At 41.4% G+C, this 15657-nt stretch overlaps 1 protein-coding gene across 20 annotated transcripts in view; it reads left to right on the top strand.

Annotated features, from left to right (window-relative positions):
• Window positions 1–6057, top strand: part of LOC143180955 (uncharacterized) — a 150795-nt gene extending 144738 nt beyond the window's left edge. For all 20 annotated transcript variants that reach the window (XM_076381043.1, XM_076381042.1, XM_076381039.1 and 17 more), the window contains 2 exons: window positions 3157–3410; window positions 3514–6057. In XM_076381043.1, the coding sequence (XP_076237158.1) occupies window positions 3157–3410; window positions 3514–3527 (268 nt within the window). In that variant the 3' untranslated portion in view covers window positions 3528–6057. The remainder of the gene's footprint in view (window positions 1–3156; window positions 3411–3513) is intronic.
• The last annotated feature ends 9600 nt before the right edge of the window (window positions 6058–15657 follow it).

Genomic DNA, 15657 nt, shown 5'->3' with positions numbered 1-15657 from the left:
AAGATCCAAGATATAACTGGATTTCTCATCGCTAAAAAAAAGAGAAAAAAATATGAAAAATCCATTTAGCTTGCATCGAAGAGCATCTCAAAGAATTGTAAGTTCATTTGTTTCTTAGAACGTTCGACAATAAATATATTAATGCCCGTGCAAGGCTTGATATGTCAGGCTAACACTCTTACACTAATCTTCACGAAATTTTGAAAACATTCTTTTCTTTTCCATTTTTTTCCAGGCGCTATAGTGTTGTAAGAAATATTTTTCCATGAACGAAATCGTTTCTCTCACCTAAAACATCGCACGAATTCCTAATAGCAAGCATTTCGTAACGTCATTTCTACTAAAAGTATACTTCATCTAGAATCTGCGTGAATACGATATTTAAACATATATACGCGAAGCTACGTCTTACATTTATTAAATGCAATCGCAATTTTTTTTTGTTCGAGAAAACTGTGGCTAATGATGTAACTAACGTAACATGAACAATCGCACGATACTAGCCATTATGTACGCGAGAATGTTGACTGATCTTTAATGCTGTTCAGACATGTACGAACGTATTCGTTGCAGTGAAAATAAGAAAGTAAAAAATCAAAATGTGAGGAATCAGTTAATATAATGCACACATCTTGTGTAAAACTGTAATATCGGAAGCATATACTAACACGAAAGTCGCAATATTGATCCCTGATGGTTAAAATACACTTAAATAATATTCTGTACTTTGAATGATTCAGGGTAATGCTCTAGTCATTTATAGATTCACGATATTTATAGATTCACGGTGAATTAATATACACGCACACACGCAATGTGAACTATAAATAATCGTCGATGAAGTTTTGTAGTAATTACACTAGTCTATTTTCAAGTAATTGTCTATGATCGCTTTTTTCCTACATATGTTCTACATTGTTAATAATGGTGGTTTAGTACCATTTTTTTATACTGAAAATTTTCGTCCTTAGAAACGGAAATTAATATTATGAATCAAATGACTAGAGTGTGAGCATTGTTTTCCAGATGAATATATAAAAATAGGATTAGAAAATGTGCCACCTTAACTATATCTGTATTAATTGTAACGTATGATTCTAAAGCCCAGAATTGAAGAAAGAATCACTTAAGTATAACTAAAAACGAATTTAGAAAAATGCGAATTCCGATGATTTTGTATATTTGGTCCAAAATACAAGGGCACGCGGTATGCTGAGAATTTATCGTTAATTTGTATATAATGAATTTTGTTGTTTGAGATGTTTTTTGTAGTATTAATATAACAACAAATCAATTAAGTTTGAAAAAATATATGTACTATACATAGTTGTTTAAATACCAAAGTTTATTGCGCTTTCCCATGGATTTCATTGGAAGGAATTGCCTATTAATTTAACCCGCTAGAAATTGCTTTTATAACAAATATCATTGCAACTCAAATAATTTTACATATATATTGTACATTGCAAAAGTAGTCAGAGCATTGGTTGACAAATACGAAATAAGTATACCGACAATTATTAATCGCTATTTAAAACATTCACCTAATCGCACGACTATTTCAACAACTAACAGAAAAATTATACAAAATGGTTACGATATATCAATGATAACACGAGAGGTACGAAGAATGTATATTGTATTGTCTATTATATCTACATATATTTTATAATTTATATTTAATCATGTACTAGTTAAAAAAAAAATACACTATTTTTAGGTAGACGTCTAAAGAAATACTAAAAGATTTAAACTTATATATATGTACGTCGGCTCTTTTTAGTAATATGTTAATGCCATACAAAACATGTAATGTTACACGAAGCATGGAAAATGTTAAACGACTAACAGAGCTATAGCGTTAAATATCAATTAATCGATAATAATAAAATTCAGTGTACATAATGTAAAAAAAAAAGATGAATAGCATAAATCTAATAATGACTCATCTGAAAAAAGTTTTATTTGTAATTTTATCATACGTGCTCATCAAAGATAGATTTAAGTTGTTCTAAACATTTCATTACTTTTTTATCAATTTTTATCGCAACATGTGTCACATGTCGTCTTTGGTGAGCGATTACTTTTATCTTTCCTCCAATTAGTTACTATTCAAGCTCGTTCTGTATGCCTTTGAGTGCAGTGTCCATATTAACATTTCTTATCGCCGATTTTATTACCACCAATGCATGTTGTGAATTAATTGTATCAATATGGTGTGGCTTGTACTTTTCTTTGCTCTCTACTTTGTACATGTTCTTTATGTTTGTGTTGTACATCATCCAGCAGTACGTGTCAACTTACTGTCTACTTTTGCTATGTACTAACGACCTTCGCATATTTTGACATTACTCTTTCGTTGTACAAGGATATGTTTCACACAGTCCATTCCACAATTCCTATAGGAAGCAGCAACCCATGTCAAAAAGAGGCATGAACATTTTACTAAGCGTATTTCTATACGTGAATGAGAGAAATCCGAGATACGAAATAGAAATAATTGCTGTTAACCTGATCTGTGAACCTGCTGTATGGTAGTATCTTGTACATATACATTTCTTATACATCTCTGATTTTGTCGGGAAAACGAAAAGTTCTTTTGTATGTCAATTGTGTTTCACAGTTTCCGTTATGCTATAGAAATTTTACATGAGTTCATAAGCACATACGAAACGCTTCTTATAGCTGCTTTACAGCATTAAAGTAGCTGCCTTTCAAAATACTAGTTGTCGATATAGTACTGACGCAAGAAGTCACTACCAAGAAGAAAATTTATTCTGATATAAATTTTCGAGGTATTTGATTTCGAAAAGTTTGCAAAACAAATGAATTTAAAGAGACTTCACCAAAGAGTAATATAGTTAATCGTTTCTTTACTTCATTTATTGAAACCTCTAGACATATTAGATACTCTGAAATTAGATCTTAAATAGACATGTTAACAAATTTAGATAGACAATTTTGTTACGTGTACATACAATAATTTTAGTAAGTACTAGCGTTTAAAGATACGAGTCGCCCGACAATTGGCTTAGCCGAACTAGTGATTGTAATTTCTTGATCAGAAATTACAATGATACGCTGAAGTAGTCTCTAGACGTGTTATCTCGCCTATTATTTAGTATTTGTATGTTTCCTTTTTGGCTGATTTTATAGCAAACAAAACAACGTGACCAACAACCTGTTAGACCTAACGGATTTCGACTCTCTCAGTAATAGCAGTAGTGGCCCAATTCTCCAACTGACATCCAACCTGGCCAACGAAGACACCCTCAACTCGAACCTAAATCCAGCAGCTATACCCTTCACTCCAATGGCCAACACATACATGCCTACCGCAGCTAATGCCAATGTAAATCCGTTCCAGGATAATTTTATAAACAACAAACAAGATAATAGTCAAGTACCAGGTACGTGTGCAAAGTGTCTATTGTCTATCGTGATATCGATGCGTGTCTCTTTTTTCTTATGTGATGTAAATGTAATATATTATTGTTCTTGATCTGTCTGCAGATCTTTTATCATAATACGCGCATGTTAAGCATTCTGGTGAAAGGAGGAAGAAACAATTGGAACGAAATACGAGGCGTGTTGCTCGGTTCACGGCGACACACGCTCGGAATCACGTCGTTTATGAGATAAATGTAAATAAGCAGTAATCGATGTGTAGAAAGAAAGAAAAAACGAGGAATCTAAGTAGGAGAATGAACGGGAGGGGGGGCACTACGTCGAAAGAACGAAAAGACTACCTATGTCCTTTGAACGAAGTTGTCACGAGAAATGTAAAATAATATATATTGTTAATTAATAATGTTTACGCAAACAGCAAATAGACACTCTCAATCCGTCATATAGTACGCTATTAGGTATATAAATCGAACGTTTTAGAGAAGGACCTTCGAAGGGAATAAGGCCTGTTTATAACGTAACACGAGATATGATTTTAACACGCGTATATATAATATATATATATATATTTTATTGTATTAAATTTCATTAAATTAATTTCACGCATTTTTATCGCCCGTACTTCTAAACGTTTGAACGTTCCGCGAGAAATATCTCGATCGCGAGAGAATATGTAATTAAAAATGAAGATTTTACGAATCCGATATATACATTCGAGTAATCGGTACATTCGCGATTTGTACAACCGTAACAAATGTGTAAAACGGCTTGACGAACACAGCACAAGATCGTGAATTGGTTTAAAAAAAAAAATGAGAAAAAGAAGAGAAAGAAAAACTATCTTGCGAAACTGTATCTGCCAAAATGACGTAGGAGTTAAGCTCCAATGATTGTTCTTACATAAGAGATATAGAATAATTACTACCTTATAGAATTTGAATATAGAAAAACTGAATCTATGTATAATCGTATTCAAATAAGATCCTTCTGCAGATATGATGTAAAAAAGAAAAAATGAGAAAACCATTTCTTCCACTACTCTACCTTTTGTTTTTTGGGGCGTGCGCTCACTAGTCAAGCAATTTTACTGTTTTTATTGTATTTTCCTTTTTTCCTCCTATCTTTTTTTTTTAGAAAACTCACCCTAATTATTGGTACTTTAGGTATCCAATCTAGATTTCATTTACCGTTATGTTTTTTCCCCCGCGAATCTAACGTGAATTTTCCTAGCTGTGATGACGACGATGACGAGAAAACGGCGATCGCTTTGTGAAATAGCCACTGCATTGCGTTCGCGGTATTAACGAGAACGATTAGAGAGCTATGTTATTTTAATTGTAAATGACTCGTTCTGCTAGCTAGGCGATAGTCTATAAAACGCGAGCCCTGTTACGCTGTTACACATTAACAATTCGAGATAGCCAGCGGGTTAACGCGTTGATTATGCAAATTCTAGTGAAGAGCTCGCAGCCTCGTCAGATACTGGAGATCATGGAGAATCGAATTGGACAGAGTCATAAAGGTCACGTTGCGTTATCCAGTGGTGGCTATTCATTGTAGTGGTGTATCATGCTAGTATACAGATAGAGAGAACCGGTTAATTGTAAAGCCTGATGTTTACTGGGCAAATCATTGTAATAATTGGTGTCTAAGACATGAATTGTTTGTTACTACTGTGGCATACTATTATAACAAAATGGATATCATTAGCATGCTTTGTGTTTGGAATCACTTGCATAATCGCAGGTGCATAATACTGTCCGACCTGTGAGGTTGTTTATATCGAGGGTATAATAAAGTAATTCGATAAATTTCATTTCTGAATAACGAGTATAATAAATGGGAAAGAAATGTTAATCGACGTGTCTGAAAAAGATCACCGACTTACAAGTTTTTATACAGTTTGTCTCTTCTGTTTTACTTTTTTTTTATATCTTTCTTTATTTTTGCATTAAATACATCACGAGTTCCCCTGATCTTATACACCGCGAAACTCAGCGCTGCATGCTTACTATCATCGATTTTTCCTCTAGATCCTTTAAGTTAAGCTCTTTCGAACGCATTGCGCGTGCAACGCCGCGGTGTCTCGTAACGCGAACTGTTTCTATCGCGCGAAACCTAAGAGCGAAGATGTATTTTTATCGAAGATTGTAGTACACTGTACAGATATGCATACGATTCACAAAACGTTCTAAATCGCCTAAAACTCTGAACCCGTGGTTCACGACACACCGATCAAAATAGGGAATTCGAAATCAGTTTCACACGTTAAGATAATACTCCAAGAACGATGATTATGTTTGAACTACTATGTGCAAAAAAGGACGACGTTGTTTTTTGAGACAGAAGTATGCAGAACAATTCTATATATATATATATCAAGTTTATTTATTCAAACTACTCTATTCGGTCTAACTAAAAGCTATTCTGTAAGGACACGTAATAATAATAATTTTAATAAATAATAACAATAATAATAATTATAATCTCAGTACCGTACGAAAGGATGTTTCTAAACGTAAAGAATAATGAGGATGTTAAATATCATCAGTCATGTCTAAAAAATACTTCGTATTGTATAAAATGCTTGTATGTAATAAATAATTAATATTAAAAAGAGTAATAATAAAAGAAATACTATTTAATGAACCTCCTAAATGTGCATTGTAATTTCACCGAAATTTACACACGTCGAACGATAATAACGTTATGGCTGCTCTAAATTCATATTCCTATCCCTTGGGCCATCCCCCAGCCGTTCAATGTTCGAAGTACCGCGGGATATATTAAAACTTGCACGAATATCCAGTGTTTTTGTATTCATTGCCGTCGAGGAGCACGTATAACATCTATTCTCATTTTAAAGCGTAAGAACTAGCGGATAGCGCGGGTGGGTAACGTGCGTCGAAAGCAACAGGGTATGAAATATGGAGCACCTACAGGCGTGTGCCCTATGGATACGGTTCGTCTCTGGGGTACCACACTCGTAAAAAGTAATGCCTGCGCCTGGGAAAACTTCTCGTGGACCCGTCTCCTACCTTTCCGAACGCTTTTCCACCACGGAGGATTGCACCTCCACGGAAACGCTTTCGTCTTTCGTCGAAACTCGCTAACACCTTTCTATTATTCACGCCCGTCCCTGGAACGCCGTGTGCAGGCATCTTTCGAGTTTTCCATTGCCCTTCGGATCTCGGAAAAATATTTCCGAGGTGAGCGCTGGTTCACTCAGCTCGCTTCAATTTAGGAACTTACTTGAGGCTTTACGTTTCGGGAATGGAGAAGCTTAGAAAAGTTGAGAATTTTTGTTTTGAGGTGGAGTGTATTTTTCTACGTAAACCTGTTGGAGTAGTTCCAATGTATTAGTATGGTTTGCAATTTTTGTTAGGTTTCTAGTGACACTGATTCGCCAATGGCTGAGCCTCATAAAGGAAACCGATTGCATTTAGATTAGGGTAACTAAATCTAGTTGGGCATGGTTGGTTTGACAATTAGTGAGTCAGAGGTTTAGAATCTATTGGAGATTGTGGGTGTTCTCGATTAGCCAATTGTGTTCAGAGATTTTAAATTACTCTGTAAATAAAGAAAACTTGGGCCACTGGAAGTATCAATTTTGATTTTAAAGAAACTGTATCACATAGAATGTGATTTCAAATTTCTATCTGAATTTTGATGTACAAGTTGCTCTAGTAAAAAACAATTTTAAATAATATTTTTTTAAAGAGTCTCTCTTTTGCTAAAAATAATATACTGTAAAAATGTTATGACCGCCCACTTTTAATCACCCTGTGCAGTCCACTAGGCTCCGGGTTACAAGATACGTAAACGCTGACATCGTTTTCCCGTTTTATGGCTTTTCAAGACACCCCGGTCAGAGAAGGATGGGAATCGTTCGCAGGCTTCGTAATCCAGTGTTGCCCCGGTGTAAATTAATTAACGAAACGACGTAATACATGGAGGCACTTTGTACGGCGTTATTACGGACGAAAAGGCGAAAAGGATCGCCGCGAGGGAAATGAGGATTTCAGATACGCGCACGTTTTCCAGTGGGTGCATAATTCCGGGAAATTAAGCCGCAACGCGAGATTACACCGAAAACTTTCCGCCTCCTTCGCGACGTAATTTTTGCCCAACCACTTGCCGCCTCCAGAGCTCCACCTCCCTCGTCCTTAAACGCTTAACTCCCAGCGTCCATCATCGAAATTAATTCTTTACGATCGCTCTTATCGCCCGCGGGAGCACGCGAATCACGTAAAACGCATTTAACCGAGGCTACTTAACCAGCTGTACCAATTTAGAGCATTAATTGATCAACCCTCGATCTATCCTCATTATCATCGTGGTAAACTTAGAAATACCAGACACTGTCACAACCGTTATCCGTGCTATTAAAGGAAAGTTACACGCGTCGCGTGGCGGTAATTCATCGTTTAGGAAGTCCTATTCTATTGCGAATTTCCTGCAACTTTTCGCCAGTGAAACAAGAGGGGGTGAACAGCGAATATTGCGATTTACGGACAAAAGGACCACTCCTGTAAAATCGTCCTATCTCAGCATATTCTCCTTTCTTCTTTCGTCAAATATCGCTTCGAGCATCGATAATAATCTCGCGATGCTTTCTACCTCCGTCATTATTTCCTCGAGATGGGACGCATTCCTACACTCGGTTCACCCCCTTTGTTTTTTGCCTGAAACGCAATCGACTCGCGAAGAGAGGAACGTAAGTGCTCGCGCGATTGCTCGAAACCGTCAGAGCGCTTTGAATGGGGTGCATTTTCGCGCATTACCGAGTCCCAATAATTGTCTACCTAACGACAGTTAATATTCTTCTCCCTAATTTATCTCGGAAACCCGGATCGTTCCGTCTTCGTGGCGCGTCGACGGGGGAGTGGGGTGTTTCGGCGGAAGGTGCTCCCAGCGAGGGGTGTAATCCAGCAGTCTTGGCCTGGCACATTCGCGTGGCAGCGAGAGCGCGAGGGGCGACGGCTGGAGGGGGTGTAATTTGCGGCTTGTAATACCGTGCCCGTCGTTTGTAACCTGTTCGGGATACGCAAGTACGGTCGACGGCGGCAGGGGAAAGGGAAGCGAAAAGGGAGGCAGAAAGGAGGAAACCGACGTAACCGCATCGTCTCATCGAGGGGATGTTTTCCACGTCTGAAACGAGCGAAACTACCGCGCTCGTCGCTCTACCGTCGGGAAACACATCGCTGCCCTTCGTCATGATTTTCTTGCCTTATCGTGGGGACCGTCTTTGCGCCGTGTCGAACGTAACTTTTAATTTCACGAGCCCTCGTTCCATTTCCGAACCTGTTTCCCTTCGTTTTTGATCAATTTTATCCGCGAGAAATGGGTACCGTGTCGCCCGAACGAATCGTCCTCGTTCGTTCTCAGGTCGCAATCTCTATGTAAATATTTTTATCGAGCTGTTGCTCCCTACTCCAGTAAAGATAAAGAATAAATAAGAAAAGGGCAGAAGAAGGCGAGACCGAAACGGCGAAGGATTCAAATGAAATTCCGTATTTCGTTTTACGGGCACGCTCGATTTAGCGGGTGGTTGAATGGTTGCGAAGCTAAGGCGGGATGAAAAGGATGCAACCTGCGAGGGGATGCATTCATTTTGCACGGGTCATAAGACCTTCTTGCGATGCTGGAGTGGGCCCGAGACTCTTCTGCCGAGGTTACTGCACTTCAGGGACGAGTTATCCTTCTCATCGACCACCAGGAATTCCCGGTGAACATTTCCCAGAGAATTCTCGGGGAAACGTACACTTCCTGAAAGGTGGTTTCGTTGGCGCAACCAGCCGTTCGACCCCTTGTCGACTTCTGCTCCAAATGTTGATGCAAATTTGCTGCACGCAACCGTGTTAAGGGCTGATCGTCGCGTGCATGTAATGCCTGCAATTCTGCCCATAAATAATTGCGTCGATTTTGAATTCCCGTTCAACGACCCCGCGCAACCATAGCCAAAGAAATTGCATTTTAAAAAGTTCGTCAATATTTGAAGCAACCTCGAATTGCAGTTTGAAATTTTAAGCGAAAGATGGAAACGCTCGCATTTGTTAAATGGAAACAAAAGTGTAACTGAAAAATACCGTTCCCTGGTGGAATTCTTTTAGTCAACATCGATTTTCCCCCCGAAATGGAAACAAATTTTCGACAACAGACGAGGTAACTGTATCATCGCTAAACGATCGAACAGAAGTTAAATCGTTTATTTGGTAGAAGCACAAAGCTCAACTGCGTTGAAAACCTTTCTCGGACGATAATAGATTTAATCGTTAAATCCTCTTTCCAAGCGATGCGACGTCGCGTTTGACAAACCATTAATTGCGCAGTTCATCGGAATGTCTAACGAACCGCGTCTATTTTCTTGCCTCACAGTCGCGTCTCAAATTTCCAACAGATTTGCAATCTTTTTTCCCCTCCCTCGGCCGTGTCGAGGTAATAACAGGCTGTAATACCGTCAGTTATCTCTCGATCGGGGTCTCGCGAAGCAGAATTATTAAGAGACGCTAGGACGTCGTTCGCGTCCAAGCGTGAACGGCCGATCGATCGTCGTTAAATCAACGACAAAATAGAAAGTGGATGTACAAATTGAATTCGTCTCCACAGGTATATTTGAATCCCCGAATTTTCCGGGTAAACGAATCGTCGGGTCACGAATCGCGTCCGACTCGCGGTGTTCCCCGCGTCCCTGGAAGTCAGCCCCACAGGTTCCCATCGATTGTCTCGATCTGACGGATTTCCTGACAATCCGGATAACACGATCGCGTGCTCGCGCAGAATCGACAGTGGGGCGAACTTAGTTGTATTGGATGGAAGCCAATCCAAGCTACCGGCGATTGACAATTGGCGGTGTGGGAATGATTTCCGATGAGCAGAGGAGAGAACGATGGCCGATCGAAGGCGAGTCGAGGGGCTGGAGAAGAACAATGACGCGGAACAGCGAGATATTAAAGGGGAAATACGACGAGCGCAGGGATTTAGCTTCTGCAAAGAGGGTCAGGTTTTTACCTTCGGTATTCTACGGAACGGACGGGGGAGAAGTTTTCGGAGAAAACAGTTTGCAGGATTCTCTCTGGGCTGGGGGATGAACGAACAGTGTTTGCATAGAGCGATTTAATTTGAAACAAAAATCTTAGGAGATACAATAATAACAAGCTTTCATTGAATGTTGAAGTATTTAGTGTTGAGAATGATAAGAATAATATTACGCAAAAGATGTAGGTAACCGAGGAAGTAGAAATAATTAGTATAGAAGTGATTAAGCATTTGTGTCTGGTAAAATATGTAATTCATTGAAACAATGAAAAAAGTTTCATATAAATGTTAGGTCGATGAGAAGATAATGTCAGTTTTCAGCAGCGAATGAAACCGACAAGACCATTACCTGCTCAGCAATTTAATACCTGTGGGATGCTGTGGGGTTCGGCACAAGAAGGCAGTGAACTCAAACGCTAGTTATGAAATACTGATAAGACTGTAGAAACTTGGAGCACCTCGTTGCGAATGATTAGCGTTCAAGAGGGAATAGATGTTTGAAGTACGAACGGAGCAGAGTGTGCGTTCGAATGGGATCTAAGAACTCGGTGGTTTCGGGGGGCGAGATACGCGAGGTGAATGTATGTAATTTTAAGAGGTCAGTCGCGTGGAAGTTAGTCGAGATTGAGTTGTAGAGCGGTGAAGAAGTCCCGGAGCAGAGTTGAGGAGTTGAACAGCGTCGTTACTGAGTAGTTCCAGAGTCGTTTGTGTTCCAGTGCCAAAGTCGCGGAGTTGTTAGCGTAATATCGTGTACCTTTATTCTTAAGTTAACGAGGATCGTCTATAATATTTAACAACTCAAATTAAGCAGCGAGTAAAAAAGTGGAGATCAGCTCGCCACTCGACCGACGAAATGCTAATTCCGAAAAGGCCTTCGTTGAACCGCTTTTCGAATAATAGAGGCAAAGCGTTTGCGCCTGAGCCAATCCGCCGCACCACCAGCTGACAATTGGCGGCGTGGCAATGATTTCCGATGAGCAGACCGAGAGAAAGGTGGAGAGGGAAGGGTGGGGTGACGAGGAAATTCGAGGAGGGAGGTGGCACCGACCAAGGGGTGGACAGGGGGCGAAAGGGAGAGAAAGCAAGCGAATAAGCGCGGCGACAGAGAACGAGAAAGGGACGAATATATTCGTTCGGCATTTGCGGTTGCCCGCGCACGGATTGCACCCGATTTCCCTCTTTCTACCCAATAATTTTGCAAACGGCCATTCAACCCTCGTTTGTCTCACTCTCCGCGCTTTTCCAGCCCTCTTCCCTCCGTTGTTCGCTGCTGATCGCGCGCGATCGCTTACCCGCCCTGAGAACAATGCTGTCCAAGATCGATGGACATGATTTTTTTTCGTGTCCCGCTTCCATGTGCTTAAAATGTATACAAGAGCACTGTTCAGCGATTCCAGAAAGATTTTCCCTTGCTACGTGGCGAATAAACTCGGAATTAATCAACTGTCAGTCATGGGTATAGTAGAACACCTTTCTCGATAAAATCGAAGCGCTTTGCCTGTTTGCGTTGTACTTCTCCATTAATTCGAACTAACGATGCGACGATGGAAAAAGATTAAGAAGACTTAGCAAGAGAGCTTCTTACATTTCCGCTCGAATCCCATGGATATTTGTCCGAGATTCGCCCAAGTAATTACGCGTCTAAATCTTTTTCCCCTCCGGTAGATGTTAATAGCCTTCGTAACGCGACGATAAAGCTCGGTCGGTGGTCCGCGCGGGAATTAAAAGCCAGTCGCGCTCACCCTTAAATTACATTTTTCGCATTTTTATCGTAACCGACGCGCGGACTTGAAATAGAACTGGTTGGAAACGGTGAATTCATATTCCTTCTTCCGCGTTATTTGTGCCAAGTGTGAAGGGGATTGGCAATTAAGCGAGTTAAGGGTGACTAAAGAGTACAGGGAATCGTTGTTGTTACCTGGAGGTTCAGAGGAAAAGGAGAATGAATTTACTGTCGAATCAGCGGGACGAGTAACGAGTCATCGATTGGAGAAGCGGTCATAAATTCAAATGCACGTCGCTCAAATCCAGAGCTAGAAGCGATGGAATAAATTCGAACAAAATGGAGAGACGAGAATGGGGGAGGATAGAACCGAACGGTGGTTCGATGAAACTTTCTCGAAGGGAAAGTTAGTTTCTCACGATTAGAGCCTCACCTCCTACCCCCTGTACCACTACTTTCGCTTCCGGTAGCTCTAAACCGCCTCGAGGATCTAGATAGAGAAGCTCGGTCTGCTCGAATGAAATTTTAATTTTTGATAAGGCGCTCCCTTCCAAACTCATACCACTGCCCCGCTCTCCTCTCTGCTTTTTCTCCGGCTATTCCCGTTTCTCTCGCTTTCTCTCGCGCGTGAACTAACGTCAGTTTCGAGATATTAAATATCACTGAAAGGGGCATATAAAGGGTAGCGAAGAGATATTTGGCGCGCCTCGAGACTATCAGACAACCCTTCTGAATGTTTAAACGCGATGGCTGGCCAAGGAAGTTGCATCGACTCTTGCAGTTATGCAGAAAGAAACTCGCATCCTCAACGACAGCGCAAACAGCTACGTGGAAGCACGAATGTGGCACAAACTTGTGTAAAGTTTACGCCAGAATTAATTGCCAAAGCCATGCGAAGATAAAGTGCATTTAATTAAAGGAATGATCAACAATCCCTCGGGCGACTAGGGCCTTTAATGAACAAACTTTTCGACGTGTACCTTCGGACCAATACAACCTCCCAAGATTTACGGAGCATTTTTCAAAGTTAATGAAGTTCCGTGTGGTCGTAAACTCTGCCACCGATATTTATTTACCCTGAGCAACCCTGACGAAGAATATCATTTCGCGTGCCGCCATAACTCGACCGCGGATTATTCAGTCGCGAGACTCTTCCGGAATGCTTCGCGACAGACACGTCGTCGCCGACCTTCCGGCCGGAAATTTTAATCAGCGGAGAAACACAGAGACGAGTTCTAATCCGAGACGCCCGGAGAAACAAGAAGGTGCAGGTCGCGTGGAGGAACGAAAAGCCAGACAGACAATGTACGTCGACGACAGATCCTTCAATTATCCTTCAAAGTAATCCTTCATCTACTTAGGCGTAATGAGCTGCTCGTAATAAAGCAAGCTTCCGCCGCAGCCGAACGCGTGTCTAACGATAAACAGAATTCCTAACGTCGCGAATTCTGCAGCAGGACTCTGACGAGCGTGCTTAATTCCTTTAGCCACCCGACCCCACCCCACAGTCATATCAGCGAGTTATCAGTGTCACGCTTTCAACCGAAAATTCTAATCAGCACAGGACCATCAGTTTGCTTGTCACTGTAGACAGGGTTGCGGTTCCAGCTGCGTGATGCTGGTAGCGCATAGAAAGAGCGCGCCAAGTGCTATCTGTCTGTTTTGGCAGATAGAGTAAGGAACGAGGAGACACGTGGGGACAAAGAGATTTCGCGAGAGAGAGAAAGGGCGAGGCACGGAAGAGCTGCTGCTCCTTCGGTTGTGTGCGCGGGCGCGTGCTGAACATACGAAAGCAAAATACACGCGGAGAGGCGGTGTGACGCGAAGGGGTGGTGACGAGAGACAGAGGGGTCACAGGGGGGGAGCGTTACGTCATGTGTGAAATTACTATCACCCACCCCTAATGCGCTCGCCTTGACTCATCTCATTCTGTTCAGGTGCGATTGTGTGCGCGCACATGGGCAACCCTGTTACGAATATTTCTATAAGTACGTGTTATTATTACACAGGGGCGTTCGAGGGCATACACGCGGAGTGCACGCTCGCGCTGTTTGGTATTCAGGGCGCAACGCTTCATACGTACACGCGCGATAACGAACACAGCGTCCGGGAGAAGCGCGATGGGAAGGTCCGGTGCATCGGCCCTGAAGAACCTTTGGTAAACTTTGACGTGCAAACTGGCCGACCCCGATCAGGCTCGCGTATACGGGGCGGCACGAAAATATAATCGTTTAATGTCCGTGCACGCTTTCACGGCACGAGCCGCGCGGGTGAACCTAATAAATTGATACACCGGACGATACAATGCCTGTTAATTTCCCGTCAGGCGCAGCGGCACGTTAATTAATTTTATGCAACTTTAATGCAGCCCGCGCTGGGGAATTTATGTAACGGCTTGTTTTCAACGGGGCGAAGTTCTTCGGCATTTTACACGGTGACGGGTTAATGGTCTGCAGATTGATTGCGACAAATAGTGTTATCGCACTGGCGAGCGACCCCTCCACTGTCGGAGAAAGAACACGGTCGGCTAATTTCCCGGAAAATTCGAAAACCGATCGATCTCGGATCATCGAGGTGCACGGGGATCATCGATCACCAAGACTGCGTGTAATATTGCGACGGCCGATTTCGAACGGACGTTACCGAAGGGAGTGCGCGTGTGGTCGTGCCAGGAGCGGTCAGCGCGAATGAGATTAATAAATATTAGAGGGACAGAGGTACTCGAGGGATGCGCGTGATTTAAAGAGGTCCATGCCACTGAGTGTTTTAATAAATAAACGACCGACGGAGCCGCAGTACGCAAAATTACTTGGGAAATTGTACTTTTTTTTCACGGGTCGCTGGGTAATCGTTTCAGTCTGACCTACCGGCACGAATAATTAACAAGCCTGGGATCGCCGAATATTTGTAAACGCCAGGAGCAGAGCGCGATATTTAATCCGAAATAGCGGAGACGTCAGCGTGCAGGAAGAGATGTGCACCATTTGATCTCATCTATTCTCCTCCCTCCCTTACACCTATTTCCGTTACGCGAAGTATTGAAAATGGTACATGTGTGGGATGAATCCTAAGGTTAGTGAAGGTTGCTTCAGAGAAACTCAGGGGTCATGACAAGGTTACTTCGAGGTCACGTTAATATCACATCTAGACTACTTTAAGGAGGGGTCATTCTCGTAAAGTTTAGAGGACATTTTTTCTCGAAACTTAACGGAAATTATTTAACAAGACTTAAGTGGATATTGAGAGCATATGAAGTTACCGTCTCGAATGGGTAAGTTCAAGTAATTGAATTTTTTATTTTGGAAAGTTATTACTTTGGTTGTCTACTAACTGGCAATATAATATATAAGAAGTAGCTACTGCACAAAAAAATTTCGTATGTATTCACTTAAGCTTCTCGTGCAAAAGGGCAAAAAATATTTACATATTTGAAAACCGAAAGATGAACCATAAATTATGTTTAGGTGAAACTGTGTTTATCGATTTTT

Source organism: Calliopsis andreniformis, chromosome 6, assembly GCF_051401765.1.
Source record: "Calliopsis andreniformis isolate RMS-2024a chromosome 6, iyCalAndr_principal, whole genome shotgun sequence".
NCBI lineage: Eukaryota > Metazoa > Arthropoda > Insecta > Hymenoptera > Andrenidae > Calliopsis > Calliopsis andreniformis.
The sequence above is the reverse complement of the archived record's forward strand: the minus strand, read 5'-3'. Positions and strand labels throughout refer to the sequence as shown.